The following is a 27,459-nucleotide window of genomic DNA, read 5'->3' on the forward strand; positions in this document are numbered from 1 at the left end:
ATTTACGTGACGTCACGTGTATGACAATAGTAATACACTTGACACTCGATGATTGACATTAATTTACATCTTAATTTTGATTGGTCAACATGGTCAGTAAATAATTTACATAAGAAATATCAATGTGGCAACTGAATAAACTTAAAAAAATATCTTGCACATTTCGGCATAAGAACGTTTTTAAGTTTCGATTAGGACACTTAGTTTTATAAGTTTTTACAATATAAGAAAAAAATATAGTTGTCCGATATTAGGTTACAGGTTTAAAAAAGTTACAAATGAAATAGTCCCTTGCACTGTACTTGAACTATCGAGTAGCCATGTTGGCTTTTAAAATTATTCCGCTACTATTAATGCATATATTTTGAAAAAGAAAAGTTAACTGCATATAATTGCACATTTCATTCCACAGTTGATGTATGATATGAAAAATATGTAATATGATCATTGATTTTGATATGATTTGCCAATAATGGTATGTCTTGAAACTATTTTTAATGCGGATGTAGCGCACTTATAACATTGCTGTCCAAAGCATTTCCTGTCTAAATCTGAGACAAATCAGCCAGTGTTTTGTACAAAATGTACACACTGTAACTTCAAAATGGATCAAGGAAGATGACCGAAGATATTAAACAGAAGTAAGTTATTGTATGGATGTTTCAAATTTATGCCATTTTAATCGAAACGGTAAAATCATGTATGAATTCTTCGACCGTCTTCGCTCTTGCTGCACACATCATGATCATGGAGGCGGTTATGATTTCAACATGTATTTTTACATAGACAAAAGTTCCATCAGTTCGAATTTACCATTCTGTATTCCTTAAGATAAGAAATTAATGCACAGACATATAACTTTTCCATATACAACTGCCATTGAGAGAATTCTGATCAATGAAATTCTTCACTTGTTTCGGTTGACATGGATTCATTCATAAAATGTAATGAATGACATGGTCAGGATTTCCATTTTTTACCATAATTAATCTGAAGAACATTTATTAGTCAGTGTCAGAAGTAACTGCTTGCTTCCAAATTTACATTTCACTCATTTAAAAAAGAACAGTGTAAATACATATAGATTATATTTCAAAATAAAAAAAATACATAAATAGATTTTACAAGTTTTTTGTTGAGTATGTAAGTCTTTTATGTTTTTACTGTAAAATGATTATGTTTGAAGTATGCTACTTATTTAGTGCTAAAATTCATGAAAGAAACATTTTTAGTTGACAAAAAACTAAATATTCTCAGCAGGCACTTCAATTTTAGTCAAAATATATTGGAGTTCTGGACACTCAACGTAAATTTATACCTCCTAACCAAACTGAAGTTCCTCTGGAAACTGTTTTAAACAATTCTAACACATCATCTCCTGTTTTAATAAATATTCTATAATCTTTATTCTGTCTGACAACAACAAATTTATAGAATACATGTATTTCTACTAAATGTATTTGACAATATTTGATACAAATATTAATTATGATAAGGAAAAGTTATTTAAAGTCTGCATATTACATGTATATGAACATATTATTTAAACAATCACAACATGAGCTGGAATAACCAATGATCAAATAAGATCATGGAGTTTCATGCAACAACAAAAATAAATAAAAGTGTATGTAATTATATGAAAGAATCATACTTGATTTCTGAACCTGCGCCGTCAATATACTACCTCTGTGCACTAACTTAAGGGACCAGCAATCACCAAAATATCATAAAAATTCAAATTACATTTTTGCCCCTCCTCCCCAAACCACTTTAAATTCATTAATAAACCAAAAGAAGTCTTTGTTCTGGTACACATTTAATACAGGGTTCTCACTCAGGCTAGACAATGAGTCCTTAACTCATAAAAACCTCTGACATGGCTTGTATGCTTAAAATTGTAAAACCTTGTATCAACTTTATTATATTCTTAGCTCAATTGCAGTTTTAACTTCATAGTTATACATTTGAACATAAAAATATAGATTCTGCCTAACTCGAAACATGAATTTAGCAAGGTACTTGCACCATTATTTTGGTTTTTGACCAAATTATTTCACAAATTTTCAATGTTAACAGTAGAAGATGGGGACAGGGATAAAGAAAAGTGACTTTCCTATCTTTTATTTTTCATCTCACGATTAAACAAATATTTTTGATATAAGTATGAAGATGAATTTTATATATTTTTTACCCTTAAAAGAAATCATTACTACATGTACCACTGCATGTGCTTATCTGTTTTATGCTTTATATTTATGTTTATATCGGGATATAGTACACTGTACATGTATGACCGCCAGCACTCTTCTTTTTTAAAAACTTTTGTTGATTATTCCTAGAATCCCACTTGATGACACTACATCTATGCTCTTATGTTCCAAGAACTAAGTCCAAAACATTTTTAATCGAAAAAAGTTTTGAATTTGTACCAAAAATAATTCAATTTCTGTAAATTTCAGGATCTGTACGTGAAGGAAGAATTAATTTTCTTTGAATTTTAATTGAATAAAGGCGCTTATGGGCCCAAACAGCGTTATTCTGCACAACCCATGTCCCTGCTACTTAATAATTTGTATATTTGTTTGTCAGACTGATCTTTTTGTATTCAATCTGACATACTAACTACATGTAGCTACTTTACACATGTTGCACCTTATTTGTAGTTTAAACATGTAGGACATCAAGACATTCTTCGATTTACTAGCAACTTTCAGTGTTTTCCCCAGAATTGTCAAATAGCACCATGGAAATTAACATACCACTGGTTTTCAAAACAACAAAAAATAGCACCATGCCACTATACATTCTATTATAAAATCATCCAAGATACATGTATCTCTAGGGTACCACAGTGCTTTAATGCCCTGGGAAGAACACGGACGTGTACATCATAAGTCACTGCTTCAACTTCCAACTTCAATTAGGTTACTGTTTACATCCACAACTGTCTCCTGATTGAACCTAAATGTTTGTGACAGTCAATTGCAAACGTCTTGTCAAAAACTATTACAAAAATAGCATTTGATATCATTTAATAAGTCCACTTTATCTTTTTTGCTATCTTATTAAGTTTAAATAAGTGATAATATTAAACAAAATCAATTTAAAAAGTTATCATAACATTGGAAATTTATTGACTGCTGTACCCATATTTTGAATAGTTTACTTATTATGTCTGTTTTGTTCACGCATCTCATCGTTGTAAATATAACGGAATTTGATGCGACTGTCATACAAGTGAGAGGTTGAGCGCAAAAAAAAAAACAGATTCAATCCACCATTTTCTACATTTGAAAATGCCTATACTAAGTCAGGAATATGACAGTTGTTGTCCATTTGTTTGATGTGTTTTATCATTTGATTTTGCCATTTGTTTAGGGACTTTCGGTTTTGAATTTTCCTCAAAGTTGAGTATTTTTGTGATTTTACTTTTCACATAAAACAAACATACAAATATCAAATATAAGAGTAACTCTGAATCTGATCAGACATACATGTAGATAAAATTAATTTTTACATAGATATTGGCTAGAATGGAGAGAAAAATTTGTCCCTTAATGAAGATTTTGTTTGTCCGTCAAAGACTACACCTCCAAATAGATTCAAGGTAAAAGATGTGAAAAAAACAGTTCAAGTAAACTACATGTACATTGTAGGGTAGAATACTTGATACAGTCAAGTAGACCACAAATCAAAAATAATTTACGTGAAACATGATTCTGTATTTTTGAATTCATATACAATGTACATGAATATATATTTATCTCTTGATAAAATGAGCTTTGGTTCTGAAGAGACAATGTTTATAAATCTTCCAACATTATTTAACATACAAATTTACAATGTATATATTATGGATAACTATTTAAGTACATGTATACTATTTCAAATAAATATACTGTGGATTCATTATTTTCTGTTGGATACCAATTTTTGTTGGTACAGGAGATCACGAATATAAAAGTTCAAAGAACTGCAAATGTTCTATCCAGTTATAAGCAGACTTTTGCAAAACTACAAAATTGCATATCAATGAAAAAGTTTTCTGCAATACACAACCAGGTGCTCTGCAGGGCGCAGCTTTATACGACCCCAGTGATCAAACCCTGAACAGTTTGGGCAAATTTGTACACAATATTTAAGCTTGATACTGTCTGAATTTGGATTGTGATAAAAATTTTGACATAATGAAGGTTTTTGTCACAAAATGAATGGGCAAAGATCTTACAAATCTATTGCACAATACTGTGCAATTAAAGATTTCCTCTATTCGAAATTTGAAAAATTTTGAAAATAAAAGGAATCCCTTTAAAAAAAATGGTAAACAAAATATCCCCCCCAACCAACTTATTGAAACCCCCCATGGAGCAATAACCCTTAAACTCAATCCCATGCTTTCTTTTGTAGTATTGAACCTTGTAGTACAATTTCAGAGAGATCCATACACTTAGAATACAAGTTATTGTCATGATTGTTTGGAACAAGAAACATGCTTCTTTGGCCATTTTTTTGGCCCCTAATTCCTACATAGTTTTTGCAATTAACCCAAAACTTAATCCCAGCCTCCCTTTTGTTATATGGTACATTTTGGTACAATTTCAGAGAGATCCATACAATTACACACAAGTTATTGTCTGGAAACTAGAATAATGCTTGTTTTGGCCCCATAACCCCTGAAATGAATTCAAACCTTCTACTTGTGGTTTTAAACATTGTGGTATAATTTCAGAGCAATTGAAATACTTGTACACAAGTTATTATCCTGAAACTAGAAAAATGTTTGTTTTGGGCCCCTAATTCCTTAACGGTTGGTACCATCATCCCCAAAATCGATCCCAACCTTCCTTTTGTGGTATTTAACCTTCTGAAAAAAATTCATAAAGATGTATTTACTTAAACTAAAGTTATTATCTGGAAACCAATGTGTCTTCGGACGACGCAGGCGACGACATCATACCATTATACGATCTCAAAAAGATTTTTGGGTTGTATAAAAATTGGTATCCATGAAAACAGATGAATCTACAATAAGTTTCATCAATGGACTAATATCAAAGTTTCCATCAAAATCAAAACTGTTCAAAAAAGCTTTTGACAATTAAACTAAGTAAAACAGGCCTGGGGTTCTTGGTAAAGCACTTAGATAAGTTCTGGACTCACTATTTAGACGAGACTCTTAAATGTCTATAACATATATTATAAATTCATTGGTGGGACTCCCAACTTGGCCAAGAATGTTGAAGTACTGACCTGGGACTAACCCAAGTAATTTCCTACCTACATTCTAGAACCCTGTAAAAATACCTCGACGAGAACACTCAAAGTACACAAAATATGTTGACACTCTCAAAGTTCTTCATAGAAGAAAAGGCTGAAGTTAAGTGTTTTAAAAGAGAAAATGGCTTGAATCTTCACTGTATATTCCCATTTTGAGAGAGCCAATCAGAAATCACACCCAGAGCTCCAGATAAGCTGCATATTTGCGTGATCACGCAATACAAATAATAAAAAACCCAATGCAATTGCCCATTGCAGGGTTCAAAAACCCAATTGTATGCCAAAATCATGAGTTCTCAACCCTTTTATTGGCTACCATTTGTGTTATTTACCCTTATCTGTTTACAGTCGTTGCGTAAACTATTTTTGTATTTATAATTGGATATTTCCTTTCGTTCTAAAAATAGATCCCTGAATCAAGTTGCTGAAATGGGTCCCTGTTAGAGTTTTCCGTTGCTCAATATGTACACATGTTTTTGAAAACATTTCGATCTTCTAGGCGTTTATCCAATTAGCCTGTGTCATGTAGTCATATTTTTTTCGCATTGCTCGGGATTTATCATAACATACATTGAATTAAAACGAAAGTGAATGTCCGTTAAAAATATTAAATAGAAGCATGTTTTCTGCTTCTTTTGAAAAGCTGAGGGAAAGTTATGATAACAAGACTCAGCCAGTGTTTTTAGAAATGGAAAAGTCCATCGAACACATTTATGACATGATAAAGCATCAGAAACCAAAAGTTCTAATAAAAGACAACTAAACCCAGATTTATGAAAATTGGAATAAAACAAAAACATTCAAGTATAATTAGAGTTTATATACCATTTTTTTCTTCATTGTACGGTTAATTAATGAATACACACACAGGCACTGGTCTCAGAATTTATTATATAAAGGTACATTTATAAGACAAGTGCCTGTGAATGCACATATCCGTTTTTTTATAGTTTATATGAGAAAATACAAAACTGGCAGAAGGTTTGAAACGGAACACAAATTAAACCTACAATTGCTCCTCAGTGAATAAACCAACCAGCTAGCAAATAACCCTAACCCTAAACCAAATAAAACAGCTAAACAAAGAAAGAAACATATTTAAGATGGAAAAAAATTTGGGGTTGATATTGCCTAAATATTCAATATTGTGTTGATGAAAAAAACCAATACATTAAGGAGCTTGGTGGTGAAAAACCCAAATTGATATTAACATGAGGGGTGAATTGGAATTGATAATTAAAAAACTTTATCACCCAATTTCATAAGAAAATGGTGGGTAAAAAACCCAATTTGTGAATTCTTATCTGGAGCTCTGACACCAGAGCGAGGAGAATTGGGATAAACGGATTTCTAGTATAAAGAAGGTGTTTATTGGTCAATATAATATACACTATCTCACTATTCTATGTGGATCTGAAAAAGTTGTGATTATTGAAAGTAAATATATGAAGAAATATCATTTGGATATTTTAAATGTTACTCTGCTAATGGTGATCAGTTACAGTAAGTCATAACCCCTGCCACCATTAAACTAGTACCAGTAACTGAAATTTATTATGTTTTCGTATTTTTTCGTAGTTTTGTAAGACTGATTTTAAACTGTACAAGGGCCACCCTTAAAACATTCTTTGTTTGATGTTGCCACCTGTGCCTATAGGGTTGGGTTGGTAGGTAGGGATTTTATTTTTTGTGGAACCAACTACACAAGTAACTTGTTTTAGACAAAAATACAATGTAAGTGGGTGAGGGGGGAGTGGAGTTAAAATGATTTATGTCATACTTTTTTTTGGAGTATGCTAGGTAAGTAGGAAGGCAACATCAAACAATTGTTTTGTCTAGTCCTTTAAACTATAATGTCACAACAAGTGTAATTTTTGTGAACCTGAGGAAGGGTGACATGTATCTGTATTTCAGGTTCTTTGTACATGTGCATTTGCACATGTATATTGTATGCAAGTTGTGCTGTGCAGGATAATAGAATTTGCAATGACCGCTTTATTAAAATTAAATGTCAGAATGAACAACAGGGGTTTCTGTCCACATACAATTGTACATTGATTAACTATAATTTTTATATTTCAGTGAGGACTTCCTTGTGCAAGTGCAAGCACAAGTGATGACGAGGGATGATTCTAGTGGTGGCTGGGTACCAATGGGAGGTGGTGGACTTTCAAATGTAGGATTAAGACGTTTGTCTCGTCCTAGCAACAATGGAGAGGAAACACCGCTAACTGAATATTTGATATATGGAGAAAGAATAGTAGATAAATCTGTAAGTCAAGCTTGGAACAACATAATTGAAAAACATAGGATATGGGGTATCCATCCATGACACAAAAACACACAAAAAGCAAAGGAACAGCACAGTTTTATTGCATTTCTTCATCTTAAGGTCACAGTGAGGCCCTCAAAACAAGAGCAAGATGGCCCCTAGCAATAGGCTCATATTGAATTATTTCAGTAATTCTTTGGCTGAAATGTTTTTGAAGTTTTGTGATAGGAACCTAACAGTTTTTTCAAATGAATATTTTTGTATTTAATCTTGCTACATAGATGTATTCAACAAATTGTTTTGTTTTGAGTGGATCATTTATGTGGTACAGTAAAGTTTTGAAATGTTGTGCATTGTACATGATGAAGTCTAATTCTTACCCAAAAATGAGGAACTAGATGATTAAACTAATTTGCACTTTGTTTATGGTTTCTTCTTTAAGTGCTGACATTTCCCAAAAAGGTTATTTTTTTATATAGAATTTAACTTGGGATGTTTACAGGATTGATGAATTAATTAAAAGTATTTAACAAAAGTGGTACAGATGTTTTCCTAAAAGTTGTCTATCTAAACTAAACCTAAATTTTGTATTAATGAGATTGTTTTTGAAGTTTCCTATAGGAAAAAAGTATGTTATTTTCTACTTTTAAACACCATTGTTTTAAAAGGCACCCAAATGTGTGAAAAGCTAAAATATTAATTTTAAAAAATGATATACATGTACCAGTTTATAAAATCGTACTAGTATGTACATTTGTCAGTTACTTAAAATAAACACTGATAAGTCTAAAAATTCATCCTTTACTTCTATTTATATAATGTCAATTGTTTGGCCCTTTTGTACATAACAAAAGAAGAAGACAAGACAGTCAGATCTTTTGTCTGAGTGCATTTGAGTGAATAAATCTTAATCTATCTGATTCTTCAAATCCAATGAAAATGTTACCTGTAAAATGTGCATTTTATTGCAATGTGCTCTCTGCATGCAACAACATTATGCATGGAGACAAATTTCAATAAAACAAGGTTATTTTATATAACATTATAATCTTTAAATTTGAATTTTTAATTTTTAACATTTATAGGTACACTTACAATTATCTGTTTGATTATTTTAAAAAGTGCACTTAAAGCTTCATACATGTACTAAGCACATGGTTTTTCAAATATAAAAAGTTAATACGGAAGCATTTTTAAAAATCATTTATGTAATATTTTTACATTTTTATCATTTTTATCACCAACAATTGTTACATCTCATCAACAGCTTGAGGTTTTATAGTTCAAATTGATAAAGATTATTATCAGGCATGTATTTCATCTACTTCCTGTTTTTCATTGAATGGGATACAATGTATATAAGTATATCCATGTATAACAGGATAGCTTTTTTTCACAGATTTCATGTCCATTTATTTTGTATAAAGAGTGCAATATACATGTAGTGTTACCTTTGTCCTCTGATATATTCATTCAATTCACGAACTTTCCTTTGCCTCAGCCAGAAAAATATCCCCTGCTTGATGACACTACATTACAGAGTATTTAGACAAATGAAAACAAATTTTGAATTTTACTATATGTTCATGTGCATTGATTACTTACAATCCATTAACTATTTTGAAAATGTAGAAATACATGTACCGAGTGAAGCACATGTATTTGAAGTGGTCATACACATGTATATAGACACCACATTTATAGATAGTCGCGTCTCATTTCTGACATTAAAGTGATATTGTTTACTAGTTAAAAACCTTATTTATTTTAAGTTGCAAACTTCTCTTTTAAACAGAAGTAATATTTTGGTATTAACAATGTACATGTAAAAGAAATCAGTAGACTACTAGTGCTCTTTATTAATAATTCTGTACATCTGTCCATGGTCTATCAAACATTCTATTTCATATGAAATCATATGGCAAGATTACAAATGTATACCTCAACCACCATTTTTATGCTCAGTGTATATATCTATAAAAGAAGTCTTCTTTTCCATTTTGATCAACATTTGATATTCATAATTGTAGAAACTGAGTATTAAACCTGATATTCATAATTGTAGAAACTGAGTATTGGTTTAATCAAACAACATATATTTTTTTTACAAACACTTTATGTTTAAGCACAATCTCCAAATATGTGATTTTGACTGGAATGTAGTTCTATACAGATGTCTATTACATGTATATGAGGATGTGCATACATGTATTATTAAGATATATGGTTGTCAAAACTTGTTTTTCTGGAAATGTTCATGCATGGCAAACTTTTCGAGAAATATTTTTCTTTGCGTTCCTCTTGTCTGAAAATTAAAATGTGCATGAATAATATCCTAAAACAATATAACTTTAAAAAGTTCTTCATCTTATGGTATTTATTTTATATAATTGGGTCATGCAGTAACTTGGTAATTTTGTTTGAAAAATATTGAATTTAGTGGAAATGATGGATTATTTATTTAGTGGGAACTCACTTTTGTCCAATGACTGTACATGTACTTGTTATTTGCTTCTCCAAATTGATTTCAAAGTAATATTATTATTAACCTCTTATTTCTAAATGCCAAAAAAAAATGAATTTAAATAATAGTTTGGACAGGATTTTAAATAAATTTGATATCTACGTATAATATGATATCTTGAATTATTTTTTGCGTCATGATTTATTTATCAGCTGCTATTCTAAAAACGACTTCATAAATATATGTAAAATGTACAGAGTTTTAAAGTACTCAGATTTCAACAACATTTTAAATTCAGGTAGAATATGATATTCAGAATTGATTGGTGGTGTCTAATACTGTCCGTCAGCTCCAATTTTCAGAATTTTTCCTCAAACAAAAATGTGTAAGTTGGGCCTTTGCTGATATGTTACATCATACTTGTAGTTTCTAGATGGAACAATTTTACCTAAATTGATAAAAGTTGCCTAATGGTTAACTGGAAAGAATTTCTCTAGTCCATCAATAAAAACTCAAAACTCCCAAAAAAAATTACATACATGATTCTGTCAAGTAAAAAATCTCATTTTACTAGTCCAAAACTGAACAGCTCAGTCAATTCTGTAACTGTACTGTACTACTAAGGAGCAGTAGCCGGATCAAGAATATCTCTTTATTTATCTTTAATGTGCAAACATACATTATGTTGAAAAGAAATATTTACATACATGTACAACAATGTATGTATAAAAAGCCATTAAACACTTTTGGATGTTTAATTTAGACCTTTTATCCTGGCCTACCTACCTTGCAGAATTGACCTATTGTATTATTTGTTAATTTGTTCTTGGTCCTGGGTACACATGAAATAGTTGTCTTTGGATTTGAAGCAATAGATCAATCAATTATGTATTTTTCATTAACTTAACATTTGCTTAACATTACATTATACTTAAAAAATGTTTGTAGCTCCATACAATTTGACTTGTGCTATAAATGCTTTTAAAATGTGTATAAGATTATGAAAGAACATAAAGAATTTGTCCCAAGTAAGACTTAAGATGGATCAAAGATAGCGGCTTTTCAAAATTTTAGGGATAACTAAATTGATTAGCAAAAACCTTTCTTTGATAGTATGTTAATGAATGAAAGAAACTTTTCAAATAATCTAGTCTGACTAGGAGATATGACAGGATACATCATGGGCCCTGTAGTAAAAGGGATTAATGCAAAACCTAGAAATTTAAGTTAAAAAGTCACAGTCTCCTTCAGAGGCTTCTATATGATCTTGAATTATAATTTGATAATACTAGTCCTCAGGATACAGGTGTATTTTGCCACACTGTGTATCTCGGGATACACTTTTACATGACACCTATTAACGTTGTTGTACATTTGTATTGCTAAAGACATGATAAAGTAATAGTGCATGTTTCTACTGGGAAGGAAATGTGTTATAAATGTGCTGGCACTCTTCCTGTTGTCAATGACCCCTGTAAAACATCAGATGAGAGAAAAAAAAAACAATGCTTTCAATGAATGGGTCAAACCTATCAGGATTGTAGTTTAAAGTCTTCCACCCACACAATCAAATTTGGCAGATATTCAAATCATAATGAGAGCTCTCAAATGAATTCAAATAATCCATTCATAAATTTTATTGCCCATTCACACAACATGATTTAGCTTGCAATTTTTCACATGGGTGTGAATAAATTGTACTATTATAAAATTATGGATAAACATTGAGTATTTGCTTGGTCATTTATTGTTAGACCTAGTATAATTAGGTTAAAGATAAGTTAACATGGAGGTTAACCACAAAAACCACTAAAATGTCTAACCCAAGATGCAGTTTTATGTGTCTAGTATATAGATTATATTTCTGTATAAAAAATGTATAGGTAAATTAAAATATAAAAAAAAGTCTCATAAAATATAAATTGATAGACACAGATAAGAAATTAAAAGGAAAAAAGCAATATTAATATGAAGGACTTCTGTGTTTTCCCTAGATTTTTTTTAAGGATGGTGAGGTTGACTGAAAATATAGTGGTGAGGAAATTTGAAGGATAGGGAATAGGGTGTAACAGGAAAGATCAAAATGTTACTTTAAGGGGCCTGCATTAGTATTTTGGGCACACTATGCATAAACCCTGTAGGGTAAATACTTGCGTTTTTTCACTGTAAATAGCAGCATCTTATGACCAATGATTAAAATAAATAAAGTGTTAGCAATAGATTGAAATTAGAAAATGTGATATTTTCAAATCATAACAAGCTGCCTGTGCTGTTTTGTCCAGTTTAGTACTCAGATTTAGGTACATATATGTTTTTTAAGATTGCTGGATATTTTTAAATAATAAAAAATAAGTGAATGTTAAGAAATAAAACATCTGGTTGAAAATATATTATTATCAACAATGCTGATTCATTGGTAGTAATCAATGAACTATCCCTTAGCTGATTCATACAACTTTCACATCATGTAAGATTATTGTATAGGTTTAGGGGGTATTGTAGAAGAAAGGCAAATCATAATGTCTTTCATTGGTCTTGATGGTTTTCATTTACGGATTTTACAGAATAATTATTCACATAACATTTTTAAAGAAGAAAATCCTAAATTTCAATGATAAATCATAGTCCACATATTCCAGAAATCTTATTTTATGAAATGAATCCTGAAAAAAAATTCAATGATTTTGTTCATGGTGGTAAACTATAAATTAAGCATAATGCGATTATCGTAATAATTAACCAAATGAAGGGATGACTAAAGAAACAGATGTTTACAGAAGGTTTGGCCTTCCTGCTGCGTCCATCCTTGGATACTTGTGGTTTACCGTTACTATGAGCAGTAAAACAAGGAAACATGGTACAACTAGCGCTTGTTGACCTATTCTCCTCCTCGGGGAAATTCTGATCTTGTAATTTTATGTTCTTCTTGTATTTCATTGTATCACACAGTTTGTAATAGTACAAGCAAAAAAGTAAGGCATAAATTGTTGGGTCTCTTGGTCAAGTTTAAAAGTGTTGACTTCATAAATGAGTAATTTTTGGGACCCATTTATTTATTGTTTTATTTTGTTTGTTATTTCAGAAAATTATACACTGAAGTAAAAAACAGAAAAAACAAATTTTGTGTCCCAGTGAAAGAAAAGCTAGGTCCATAAACCAACTACCCTTTCCTCCAGAAAAGCTACTGGTCTTAAAAACAGATATTAATTAGAGTTTTGTTTAGGACATATATTTTTAGTGTTTCAACTGATAACTGTCAAAAATATTTTTCAGTCTTTCAGGGGTCAATAAGAGCTTGGCATTCACATTACTGTCAATTTATGCAAACCCAGCATGTTAAATATTAATTTCAATTACCGATATAAGAAAAGCTACCTAGGATTACATAGACGCAGGGACCTCAAATTGTCCCTGAACTATAGTACATGAATTTATTCCGTTTAAAAAAAATTGGCATTCTTTTACCATTCTTATAAATTACAAAGTAAAAAAAAAACTCTTAGGAAATATGGGGAAAAGTGAGAAGAGTTTGGTTTGAATATATTGTAACCATTTTAAATTAGTCAGCATTAAATGTTTTGTATTTTTATTTGTTAGTTTATTGCAGGTTGGACAAAAACAATTGTCCTATTTTTCCAGCCACCCAACACTAGTTAGCTATACAATGTACAAATGTAACTGATATGATATTTTGAAAAATATCTCAATCTTTACATCACTATTTTTGTTTGTTTCAGGTTGTGCTAGATTGTGTACTTAAAAGAGACATGAAATACTTTAGACCAAATCCCAAATTTCACCATTGGATAACAGATGATAAACGATTTGGATTAACATTTCAAAGATCAGATGATGCCAAAGCCTTCAACAAAGGCATTAAAATTGCTGTTGCAGATTTAACAGACGGTTGGTATTGTAAAATTATGACCATATTCATAAATTACTGGTCAGTCTCTTTACCTTCGTTCTGTGAACTGGTTATCTGGAGTCATGTACATCAATGTACAAATAAGAAAAATCTGCACACAAAGTAATAAATGAATAAGTTTAATTGAGTCATGAAGGAAATGTAGGATCAATCTTTGATGTGTCACTGAAGGAAATTGTTTTTCTTATAGTATTTTTTTCCTCCTGATGTTTCATAAGACAACATTTTTAGCTCATGGTTATATGTTTGCAGTAGCCAGAGTTTTCTGGACCCATCTGCATTTCATTGGTATTAGAACTTGCATGTTACACATGGAATATGTGTTTTGTATACAGCTGAGAAAACCTAAACTGTTCAAAAAATGCAAACCAAAATTTGAAAACTGGAAGTCCCAAAAAATAATGTGCTTCCTTTTTTGTTTCATCTGAGATGCAAGACCAAACTTTATCCTACATGCTGTCACGATGTAGACAGTAGCACATTGAAGTACAATCTTTGTTTAAAGTTTTTTGTAGACACCGATTCAATAACTTTAACTTTTACTGAATTTCGTGAACAAAAAACCTTGTAGATTCTTTGTAATCAAGAGATAGCATTCTGAGCAAAATCTACAAATTTCTTTCCTATTCAGTTTTCTGTATTTAGCTGATAAATGGATTTGCAGTTGCAGGCTAGACTCAGGGTCGGCAGAAACCCTTAACATTTTTTTAAGATAGTAATTGCCTTTCCAGTGCATCCAAGCTTTTAATTATTAAGAGTACATGACATATTGAAAACTCATCAATGGGGAATAGGATTGTACAACTCTTGCCAGAAATAAAAACTTTAAAAAAGCTGAATATTCTGTTCATACACATGCAGGACTCTTAGAAGTGCAGGAACTTTCATGTTTTCTCATTTCTATTCTTTGGTTAAAAGATAAACACATATAGACACAGGATGCGATTTTTGTTGTGGGAAAACCTCCTGCGATTTTTGTTGAAGGAAAACTCCTGCCATCTAACAATACACTATTTATGATGTTTGTATAAGATGTATATCATGTAGTATATAGTATGGTGATTCAGGAAATTTAATGCATAAAAAATTAACAATTATTTTCTTATTGTTGATTACTTCAATTATTCAAGGTTAGATAATCTTTTTAGAATTGGTCAAGAAATAGGAAAAGCTGATGTGAAACATTTTATTTTATTTCAAGCACATATAAATGTAAATGCCATTTCTAAATAGAGAACATTGAAAAATGATAGTTGTGATTTGCAGATGTATTAACATATTTTGAAATCGTTCATACATGTACATCATTACGTGTATATGAAAAATAAAAGGCTTCTTTTTACTTTAAATGGCTATTGGAGGAGAATTACTGCCATTTATCGAGTTTCTTTGCCCCTCTTATGTTCTAAATAGAGAACAGTTTTAAATCTGAGATAGACCTTTTCAAATAAAAACGTAATAATTAAAGTGGTGCAAGAAATGCAGTTTGTGTTTCCTTTCATAGAAATAGGAGATGGTGTAAAATTAAATCCTGTTTAAAAGATGACCTATTTTAAATTTCTGAATTGCATAACTATATAATTATTTCCAGTAGCCAAGATTTTTCAAGGATTTTCACCTTTGGCCAAGAAACATCTTACAAGAGAGATATAGATATTTAAGTAGATAACTACAAGTAACAGGAAGCTACTAAAACTTCAGGCAATCTTAAGTTTTAGGATTTACTTTTGAGAGCACTTTTGTCCCTCGGAAGATGTGCTTTAAAATATCTTCAAATTTTAAAAGTCTTTTAAGGTACCAATATACATATAGACGTAATTCACTGTTTGATTTGAATTTAAAGTCAGATTAGTCAGGTTTTTTGCAAGCAAAATACTTAGATGGGAAAGGAAAATATTGAAACAAGTGTTTTTAGAGTGCTCTAGGCTTTATGCATATTGATTTACAAGATCATTCAGGCATTGAGTTAGAAAATGAGGGCCCCCTATACGCAGTAGACTAGACATGTAGTCCCAGATTTGTTCCTGAAATTTGAATATTGTTTGATTTGTTTTGTATTTAGGAAAAATACAAAATATCAAAAGTTGATAAAAACAGAAATTGTGATTTATCATGATTACTAAAAGAACGACCTAAAACTGTATTATTGTTTTAACATCTCTACACATAAAATCTTCTATATGTTTTTCCAGATCTGTGTTAAATAAGTCTATTGCCATGGCTTTCCTTATTTTGTGTTGAACAGTTTAAGAAGGATAGATTTGTACTAAAGCTGCATATAGATGGTCATTATGAGAAACAGGTCATTAGGCCAGTTATTTTATCAAGATAATACTTGATTATTGGATTTCTAATTAAACTGAGATTGTATGAATGAAAAGTCAGTGACAAGGTCCCGCCCACCACTTCCCTGGTCTTGAGGAAAACTAAGGTATTAATTGACCTGTATTTGTTTATTACCTGGTTTCTCTAGATGTTGGTTGTACAGTGTGTCTGGAACTAGGGGATACAACAGATTATTTGTATGCGATGTTCGAAATGGTTCTAAATAAGGATCTAGGGGATTGGTGGGAGTCAGCTGGTAGTTACTTGTATTTTATCTCTAAAAACATGGTTTAAACAAAACTAATATAAGTTGTAAATATTTATTTCACATTACTTATAATTAGAATACACATCGGTTATGTTATAGAGGAGTGGATGATACCATATACACTAACTTATATTGCCTTATTTAGATTTTTTTTATAATAAAGTTTGAACAATAATAGATTTCCTTCCTGACAGAAGATTTCACATTGTTTGTATTTAGACCCCTTTGTGACAGGAACCAAAAAATTACAGAATATTGATCTATGAACTTACATGTATTGTCTTTGTTGACCTAGATATTAATGGTAATTAATAAATTGCTTTTAACCTTCCCTTCAGGTCTTTCTGTTAGTATTATCAATTAACTGGATCAAGTTATGACCTTTTTAAATAGCCATTGAATGGATATTGTGTATTGCCAGATGTTACAATTGATAAAACAGTATAAAATAAATTTTCATTTTCCCATATTGTTTGCATTAGGGGTTTATAATCATATTAAAGTATAGTCTTTTCCACTAAAGTAACAATACAGGAGTGAACAAACATTGTCAGCAAAATACATAGTTGAAGTATACTGTAATAAGGATAATGAAAATATAAATATTATAATAATATACTTAAATTATTTATTTTTGAAAATTTCACTATAACTCTGTGTAAGCTTTTTTATACTGAAAAAAAAAAATATAGTATTTTCATCAGAATTTGAACATGAAATTGATTTCATTTCATAAGAATACATCATTGAGTAATGTGATTTGTGAACCTTACATGTGCATTTTAGGCCTTGGGTGTTTTTTGATAGCTATTAGAATATACATGATAAATGTACCATATATGGATCATATGCCATTGTAATTTTCATGCTCTTACCACTATGTGAATTTAAATTTATACCACACTTCAGCCCTTTGAGATTTCAACCTACCCCTGTCCCTAAGTTAATCAGTTCGAATATAATGCTAAAAGTCAAACATACAAAGAAATCATGTTGAATATGGCTTATTCATCAGCTTCCCCAAGGTTAGAAACTGTGTTGTCTTTGCCATTACTGACAGGTACAGAAAGGTTTGTGAGAATTAAGAATTTGGTGTTGATGGCAAATTTATATACTTTAATAGTCTTCAAATGCACTAGAAAGGATCTAACTGGGGTGGGGAAGGGGGGAATCTGGAAACATAACTTGAAGTATTTTAATCAGCATTCAAATAATGATAAAATTAAATACAACTAGAAACAAAAGATTATTTATACTGAAGAACAGAAAACAATTAGACAATAGAATATCAGCAAGTTAAAATTTTCTATTAAGGTGCATAACAAATATCACAAAGTATAGTATATAGTATAAGAAATCCAGTTTAAAAATGTCAGACTTTGGGAAATGTGTCCAATCTCAGGAACTATATCTCATTCATAAGATGTCCTATTGATACTGGAGTGGGAGAAATTATCTTCATTCATGATAGATATGATATAATAAAAACTGATGATGAAACCAGAAGACCTAGATAAGTGTGTGAATGAATGAACCTGTGTATAATTGATTTTCTCCACATATCAATCATCAGTTATACAGGTTAGGGAGTGTCCACATAGCCTAATTGATATATTGATCTGAACAATTTCATTTTATGTGTATATAGCAGATTGATTTTATAATATTTGTTGAATAACTTCCTTTCTGTATATATAATAATGTGACAAGTGGAAAGATTAACTTTTTATTATTGATTGAACAAGATTTTTAACCTGTTACTGCACCTTATAAAAAGGTTTAGAATTTTACCCCCTACAAAAAATAAAATACCTCTAAACTGAAAAAGAAGGAAAACTCTGTCCTACATTTCACAAGAGAAACTTTCTATTAAAAGTGAATGTATACTGAATAGTTGATGACTTACAATGTAGCTATGATCACAGACCTAATCTTTAATTTAGAAAGTTTCCTTGCATTGATGCCTGAATATGCATGTTCATCAATATAGCAAAATAAGGAAATATTTTACAATTTAGATTTTCTTAATGATTATCTACAAGATAGGAATCTCTTCTTTTTTTTCTCAATACATTTTACAACAAAAGCTTATCTGATACATAAGGAAAACAAAACATGTCATTTACTTATGAATGAAATTTTATGTACATAGTAATTTGTTTTTGTGAATGAACTTGGGAGTGTTCTATATCTACCTGCCAGAGGTGTCAAATGTGACTTATTATCACATTGTAGTAAACTTATCCATTCATAACTTTTATATTACATAGACTCTTGTGTGCTGACCTTTGAGGATTTATATTGATAAAATCCATAAATTTTCTTTACATCTTATAAGATTGTTACCTTATTAATTGATATAAGGAGACCAGAATAAATTTACACATTTGGTTGAAGGGTCAACAACATCTTTGACAAACAAGTCTCATTCAAGTTATGTAAAATGTGTATCAGAAATAAAAACTGATTTACTGACATTTCAAAAAAAAATCACACCTAGATTTAAAAAAATGTAAAAGTACATACTGACATTTCAAAAGTGAACAGCAAAACTAAAAACAATACAAAAAGCATGTGATCAAGATTTTATAAAAACACAGTGAGAACACAAAAGTTACAAAACAAAATTCTGTGTAACACTGTAAAATGCAAAGTTATACAGAAAGAAATGTTCAAATTTGAAAATAAGAAAATGTGGTGTATTTTCCATAGAAAAAGATTCGAAAATTCTCCTCCAGAGACTAAATGACGTAAAAGCTAGAAACTATAGGTCACAGTATGGCCTTCAATAATGAACACCAACTATACCACATAGCAAGCTATTAAAGCCTAAAAATGTCAAATGGGCGAAACAATACAAAGGATAAAACTAATGGCCAGCAACTCATTTCACTAACAAAAGTCGTGCAAGAAAAAAAAGTCATGAACAATTTTAACATTTCAGTATAACTTATGATTATTTTTAATTGTACATTTGTTTATGAAAAGAGCTTCTTATTTGCAAAACAATGAAGGAAAAAACAAATATGATTTTATAATATAGCAACAAACTACATCCAAAAAATACTGTATTTTAACATGGGAATGGGCACACTCAGAATGCAGCAGGGTTAAACATGTTAGTCGGCACACGATCTTCCCTTATTCCTAGGACATAGGTACAACAGATCTACTCTAGAACAAACATTACAAAACATCAAAATGTTAAAAGTTGTTGCAGGAACAAATTTTGGGGGATTGGGGTGGTTGGTGTACAGTTCTGACATATATTTCATAAATGCAGCAAAAATTTACAGAATTAATTCTTGCCATGTTTAGTTTTGCACCTTCAGTATTAAGTGGCAGCATATGTTATTATGATGAAGTATTTCAGTTAAAAAGGAAGAACCTGCAAAACTTTAAAAAATATTTACTAAATAGGGTTATTGTAAAAACTTTTTCTCAGCTATAAGAAAATCCAAAATCCAGATAATTTCTGGATGAGAAGTGTTGATGATATGACATGATAGATATATTGAATGTTCACAATAATCTAACATATTTCATTTTCTATTGCTTTATCTTGCTTTCTCATGGATATATATTGTTATGGTGAGTATTTGTCAACAAACTTACACATTAAGTCTTTTAGCTGGACTCTTAATTATGAAATTAGCATTTTGTTTACAGTATGAATGATTATTTCATAAGGAAGTAATAATATTTCAAGTCCATTCCAGGTTCATATACAGTTTTCAAAAAAAAAGCTTAGATATGTCAAATCTCTAGACACTTGAACATTGTAGAAACGTTTTTTCATTGTCAACTTCCTGTTTGAAGTTTTTATGAATCACTATCATCTATATTCAATATATCCATAATATGTTATTCTTCAAACAACAATGAAAAAATTCTACTGAGAAGATTGTCTCAAGCTTTTCAGTGCGAATATTCAAATATTTTTAATGTATATTTCGAATTATTTCTTAATTGATAACTTATCTTTTCAAATACAACTTTGATATTTTTCTCATTTGACCTTTATAAGATCTAGAATATCATTTCAAATAACTCTGTTTCAATGAGTGACGTAAAAATTAAATGATATTGTCACAGGAGAATATATTTGGTAAAAAAAAATACAAAAATGCTTCTGAATTAGATTGGAACCCTAAATATGAGTGAAAATAATAAATTAATATTTGATTTTTCAGCATAGTAGACTATTTCAAAATTAAAAAAAAATATATATGTTGACCTCTTGATGTCCGTTTCTTTTATGTTGTTGGGTAGCTGTCTTATTTATGTACACCGCACATTTCCATTTATATTGATCATAATTTGTATTTTTCTTTCATACTGACCATCATTCTTTTAGATGAAACATCTCAATTATACATAATTTTATCTGAATTTTTCTTTCTATTTTTCAGGCAATTCTAATCTGTCAAATCTAGATGGTGACGAAGAAGTGTTTGCTGTAAGTAGGGTAAGGGATAAGTGTCAAATAATGCTAACTTAATGTAGAAGATGGGATATAGAGTAGACAGCCATGAGGTTTAGTCATTTTGAAAATTTGAGAAGAGCTATGAATAGTTGTATAACTTGCTTTTCATTGTACAACATGTAGTGAAAAAGCCTATTCACTTAAGCACTTGACAATTTGTACAAAATAGGAAATGTAAACAAGAGAATGTTATATGATTGCCAATGACCAAATGACCAAGAAATTCACAGCTATTGGTAACGGTTTGGCCTTCAACACTGAAAGTCATTACCAAAACCGAAACTATGAAGAAAAAACAACATTTTGAACTTCAAAAAGTAAACGTAATCCAATACCCAGAAGAAAACATATAAAATTAATTCTAAGGGCATAGTATATGTTTCGTGTTTAACCTTCAAAAGATACAAAGTTTAAAACGCTCAGAATAATTCAGTTCTTTAAATCCGAAAAAAAAAACAAAAACATCAATGGTCAACTTTTGCCAACCTTTGTGAGGAAGTTATAACCTTGAACTGAGCACAATGGCGCACATTTTTTAACTGCAAAATGTGGACACATAAAATACATCATTTCAGTAATGGCAATATGAAAACACATAACACGGTCTTAAGAAAAACAGTATGAAAAAGTGAATACTCATTATTCAATTATTTATTATATGACTTCTTGTCAATTTAAGAAAGCTTTTCTAATTTATTTGGACATCTACTAAAACTATTATAAAAAAAGTCCACAAAATGTATGTTTGGTATTCAGATTAAATTGGTGAATTTCTAATAGTTTTCTTTGTGATTTCAGATTTTAGATCTTCCCATCCCTAGACGAGACTCATCATCACAATCCGCAAGTACAACTTCAACAACTACCAGTAGTCCTACGCCACAGTCACCCTCATCTCTCGTGTCAGGAATGCCTGATCCATTTACATATACACATTCACATGCTAATCATCATCATCTGCACAGAGTGCATTATATCACTTCACCACATCGTTCATCCGCTAGATCGCCACCTAGTGACAGTTCTAAATCAGACAATTTAGAAAAGGATGAAATATATATTAAATCAGATGAACCAACTTCTGTGGGATCTAAGTCAGATCAAGGATTGTTAGAAAACGATAATGTTGAGACGAAAGAATATTCATATGTAATTATTGCCAAAAAAGATCAACATGAATATAGTTATCCCACTTTAGAATCTGTGCAAAAACCTGTTTCTAAGAGAGAAGCAATGCACAAGTGTCAGACTTCTTTACCGCATCAACATCCACCATTGCCGAAGAAAAAGCAAAAAGACAAACATCGTACACATTTGTTACAGAATCAGAAATCTCGGTGCAAATATTGCCGGGAACTGTTTTCACATGACGATAATGCTCGTGGAAGTTGTGAAGATGCTCCAGATGGAGTAGAAAAGTGCATTGAATATGTGACTTGTGTATGGTGTGCTAAAGGGATAATTTACCATTGTATGGCAGATCCCGATGGTGATTATGGACACCCATGTGTATGTGATACAAGTGATAGGACAAATTGTAAAAAGTGGACTGCTTTAACTATTCTTTCACTTTTTTTGCCGTGCTTATGGTGCTACTGGCCATGTATGGCATGCCACAAATGTGGTGTGTCATGTGGCTGCTGTGGAGGTCGGCACAAAGCCTCGTAGTAAAGACTTAATGTTTTGACTTTATTCAGTCTTAAGGATTATGTTTGTTTTCTTTGGTTAAGAACAGTAGATCTATTTTGTTGAATCTCTTTTTAATCGAACTAGAGAATATTTTGATCTCATGTTATAAATTTTCTTTATTTTTTTAAATTCCATCCAACCTTGTTTCCAACAGAATTGAACATATAACAGTGCATGTGTATTCTCAGTGATAAAAAGTAAAAATGATTATTTAGTGTATTAACAGTGATAGTCATTTATTTCTCAACTTAAAATGCAATTCACTTAATTTCAATGAATGAAAAAAACAATGGTTCAATTCCTTAAGAGCATCAATTGTTATAGCAAAAGTTATCTATAAAGCAAAAATTAAACTAGCAGATAGAATCATAAAATAAGTTCATATGGATTTCAGCTGTAGATATATGTTCCTTACATGTCTTAAAATGTGAGTTAAAATATTCTTTATTTTATATGGAGTGTAGGATTATTTTTTGCCATTTTCCAAGGTGCCTTGTCTTCACAAATATATGGTTAAAAGGTATATTCCATTAATTTAACATACACCAAAGTTTCAACAATTAAAAGTTCAATTGGGTTTTGCAATAACAAAATAGGTATTTAAATTATTGTTCAATATTTTGACAAGATTTCAATTGATTACTCTCAAAAAAACAAATTGATAAGCAGAGCTATTTATTGTTATAAAAGTGCTGTAAAGTATTGGTGCATGAAAACTTAGTGCTTTCATTTTATCATATTGTATAACTGATAAACTTTAATGTTCAAGTGTTGTCCATAACTTAATTCACAGATCTAGGATTTTAAGGTTGATAAAAATTTCTACCTCTGATTTGGCTTCATGTGAGGGTCTTCTTGTTAAGAGATTTCTGCTTGCTGCAACTGAATCAAAGAACTTTATTGAATTCTAATTATTTTCTTAAAACTTCAATTGTATAACTTCTATGATTCTATATAGAAACATGTACACTAGAAAAAAAAGACCAGTAACCCCCTCTGCCCAAAAATTAAAACAACTGTCCATCCCACTGGTCAATACCTCTGGCAGTTACATTGAATTTCAATTTTGCAACCACATTATTTAAATCAATTAAGACTGGTTGTAAAATAGACAGACATTCTTTTTGAAGAAAAAACACACAAGTTTCCACAATTAACATGATTAATCATAATAAATAAAGTATGTTAAAGAAGTTTTTCTGGTAATATTTTCTATTTAATTGATGGTAGATTACTGTGAAGATTTAGTTTGTTATTTTTTCAATGATTGGGATTGATGATTTTTATTTGTTACCAGACTTATGCAATTGTCTGTTGGTATATATAACATAATCCATAAGACTGATGACATTTTTAACTGTGAATGTACATTTTTAGCACTATTGTTGTATGTGCTCCAAGTTAATATGCACCTATTGTTTTAATCTTATACTATGCTCGCCTTTTATACAGTACATTTGTAAAATAAGGGTTTCATTTGTTAATGTTTCTTTATGTTTCTGTTAAGTTGTTAAGCTTTCTTTTTAATGGTGCTACTGTTTTTCTTTTCTTGTTTCAAGACTGAATTACTTATTTAAGAATTGGTATCGTTGATGCTATGTGAAAACATTTTGTTTGTCTTTATAAATATCTCTTTGGATCCTAAGTTAAATATTGAATTAGAATGTTTAAAAATATGCATGATTAAATAGATAAGAAGCTGTATGTACAAATGAGGACTACCATAATTTGAACACCTCTTTTGGTTAGTTATATAAATGAACTGCTAAATGTATTTTATCTTTGTCTTTCAACTCATAAACAGGTCTAAATAGATTGACATCATAACAATTAAAGAAAAAGATGAAATTCTGTTGTTGCAAACTTATAGAAAGACAATAGTATTCATAAAGTGATAAATTAAATTATCTATGGTTTGAAAAGAGGAGGAAGTTTCTCTCTGCTATAATCTCAACGAAGGGCAAGGGTGATAGCCTTGATATGAGATGCTGCCAAGAAACTTCCTCTTGCTTGAAAAAACATAGATAATCGGTATATCTTACCTAGGTAACATAAATGATCTGGGTAATATAAATGATATCATCACTATCTCACTGGGTAATATAAATGATGTCAACACATTCTCACTATGATGAGATAGACCAATCTCAGTCAAGAGATAGAAAATTATCACACAGAAAGATCAAAGGAAAAGTTAAGAAATAGCAATAATACATTTTAGAATATTTCATTGTGTGTTATCCAGACTCTGATTGGTTACTCTGATGTCATTTATATATAAAAGAAAAATACTTTAAAATCTAGAATAACATGAATGTGTAAAACAAAACTGAATTTTTATAAAAAAAATTGTTATCTATTGTTGCATCATAATGTTTATGAAAAGTTTCTCTTGCTACCTCAATAGCAGTACTATCACACAACTTCTATTTGGCTAACTTATTAGATATACAGAATTCTCACTGCCTAATCATAGGATATCACCTGCCTTTCACACATTTATTTAGACTGTTAATTGTTCACAGAAATTTTTTTTGGATTTTGGTATAAACTTCCAAGTCACTAACTACCATTCATAAATTTCAGTTAACAGTTGTTGTATTAATTTGTATTTGACATTTTATTAATTCAGTCAGAAAATTTTATTAATTCAGTCAGAAAATGCCAGATGTCCAAGTACAAACCATTCATAAATAATATTTTTTTCAAATTAAAGAGTTTGGAAAGAGCTTCAATACTTGGAGGCATTACTTAGATATGATCTACTCTGTGTAATATGATATTTATTAATCAAGGCGTTTAAATTGATATACGAATGTAGCAACTTTTGCACATGGAGCAACTGACAATTTTCAGTTTTACTTCTGTCAAACATAGTCTTAAACTCAAAATTATCAATTACATATATGTATCTGATTTAATTTCATGCAAAATATTCAAAAAAGGTTTAGTTGAAAAAATATATGTTTTGCTTGTCTGAATATGTGTAACATATGTTTTAGTAAATATCTTTCAAAGAAAAATAACTGATAATGAATATATTATCTTTTATAAACATGTTTACTTTTAATGAATTTCTCAAACATTTCGTAATATTTTTCGATGCCTTTACTTTTCCTGTTTGATTGTAAAGACAACATGTTTATTACTGGCATTTTTGTCAAATTTTTAAAAGCTCTGATAAATTTAACTACATGAGATGCTGTTAAAATAACTAGTAGAAATTATTTAAGAAATTGAAATTTGACTTGTACATATATGTGGAAGGCAAAGATGCAATACATTTAAGCAGGAATTTTAATACAGTAGTTCAGTGTCTATTTTGTCAGAAACATCTATTTATTTGAAAGAGTCAGTGCTAACAGAATAATTTATAGTTTGGTTTGGTGCAAGCAAGTAGTCGTCTAAAAATCTTTTATCATTCAGATTCATCAAATCTTTTTCTCCTGTTCTCTTATTAAATAGATTTTTTATTATGGCATTTTCTAATTAGCAGTCATGACTTACATTATGTGAAATGGCAAACCCAGCAGATGTGACATGTGTATTGATAAAAGGGAGTGAACTCTTGTTTTACATATAACATTTACCCATGTGTTCATTAATTTGTTTATTTTGTTTTGTTCGCTCATTTTGCAATTTTATTTGTCATTTTAGCTTTGTCAGAATACTTTTTGACCTTATTCATTTCTACAAATTTGGAAGTAAGGATCAAACTCAGGGAGAAATCATTTTATTTTGCTTGTATTAATGCAATATAAAGTCATCATATAAAATTTCATCAACTGATTTCAAGTTAGTATAGTTGTAAAATCTCTACTATGTTCTTAATTTATTTATTTATCTTTTTTTTTTCTTTTTCTTTTTGCTGTACAATTTTTCCATTTGATAGAAAATAATTATATTAACCCAAAGTAGATACTTTTAGAAAAATGCAATTAAATCATTAAAGGCTGTATATATAATCTTTATTCCATAATAAAGTACTGTTTTTCAAATAGAAATTATCCCTGAAAATCTGATTTTACTATTAGATGATTTACCACCTATCATTAGTTTAAGTTTTGCAGAAAATTTATATAAAAGTTTTTCATTTAATTGCCTAAAATAGAATGTAGAACTGGGTATAGGACAATTTTTTTTTTATTAAATAGATGTGGGTTTATCTGTAGGAGATCCTGGCATGTCCAATGTGTTGTGGTTCCTTCCTTTTATCACTGCATTTTGGTCTGTTAACCGGAATTTATATGGAATAAGCACAACTTGTATGTGCTTATTCAATTATTAGAAATTTAAAAAAATATTTTAACACTTAACTTTTGCATCTGTCAGAGAGTCATGTAATATTATATCCAGAGACAGTTTTTATGCCCCACCTACGATAGTAGAGGGGCATTATGTTTTCTGGTCTGTGCGTCCGTTCGTCCGTCTGTTCGTTCGTCCGTTCGTTCGTCCGTTCGTCCGTCTGTCCCGCTTCAGGTTAAAGTTTTTGGTCAAGGTAGTTTTTGATGAAGTTGAAGTCCAATCAACTTGAAACATAGTATACATGTGCCCTATGATATGATCTTTCTAATTTAAATGCCAAATTATAGTTTTGACCCCAATTTTACGGTTCACTGAACATAGAAAATGATAGTGCAAATTTCAGGTTAAAGTTTTTGGTCAAGGTAGTTTTTGATGAAGTTGAAGTCCAATCAACTTGAAACTTAGTATACATGTGCCCTATGATATGATCTTTCTAATTTAA

The 27,459-nt window shown here is 30.2% G+C and overlaps 1 protein-coding gene and 1 long non-coding RNA gene across 3 annotated transcripts; one reads left to right on the forward strand and one right to left on the reverse strand.

Moving 5' to 3' along the window:
• The first annotated feature begins 499 nt into the window (after positions 1-499).
• Positions 500-22,935, forward strand: LOC143067984 (sprouty-related, EVH1 domain-containing protein 2-like). Of its 2 annotated transcripts, none has more exons than XM_076241685.1 (5): positions 500-641; positions 7,363-7,552; positions 13,754-13,922; positions 20,950-21,005; positions 21,822-22,935. In XM_076241685.1, exons 1-5 carry the CDS (start codon positions 619-621, stop codon positions 22,689-22,691), a joined length of 1,308 nt encoding a protein of 435 aa, XP_076097800.1. In that variant the 5' UTR covers positions 500-618; the 3' UTR covers positions 22,692-22,935. The 2 variants fall into 2 exon arrangements, with proteins under 2 accessions (XP_076097800.1, XP_076097801.1); XM_076241686.1 differs by having other exon boundaries at positions 20,950-20,996.
• A 3,656-nt stretch (positions 22,936-26,591) lies between these two features.
• LOC143067985 (uncharacterized) lies at positions 26,592-26,894 on the reverse strand. Its single transcript, XR_012976076.1, has 2 exons — positions 26,759-26,894; positions 26,592-26,722 (listed from the first exon to the last, which is right to left on the reverse strand). It is a non-coding gene; the product is annotated as an uncharacterized LOC143067985 (long non-coding RNA).
• Between the last annotated feature and the right edge of the window lie 565 nt (positions 26,895-27,459).

This window comes from Mytilus galloprovincialis, chromosome 3 (assembly GCF_965363235.1).
Source record: "Mytilus galloprovincialis chromosome 3, xbMytGall1.hap1.1, whole genome shotgun sequence".
Classification (NCBI taxonomy): domain Eukaryota; kingdom Metazoa; phylum Mollusca; class Bivalvia; order Mytilida; family Mytilidae; genus Mytilus; species Mytilus galloprovincialis.

Coding starts and splice junctions, on each gene's coding strand:
- LOC143067984 (XM_076241685.1), top strand. CDS start 619: ATGACCGAAGATATTAAACAGAA. Junction 642..7,362: donor ACCGAAGATATTAAACAGAA/GTAAGTTATTGT, acceptor TTTATATTTCAG/TGAGGACTTCCTTGTGCAAG. Junction 13,923..20,949: donor TGTTGCAGATTTAACAGACG/GTTGGTATTGTA, acceptor TCTATTTTTCAG/GCAATTCTAATCTGTCAAAT.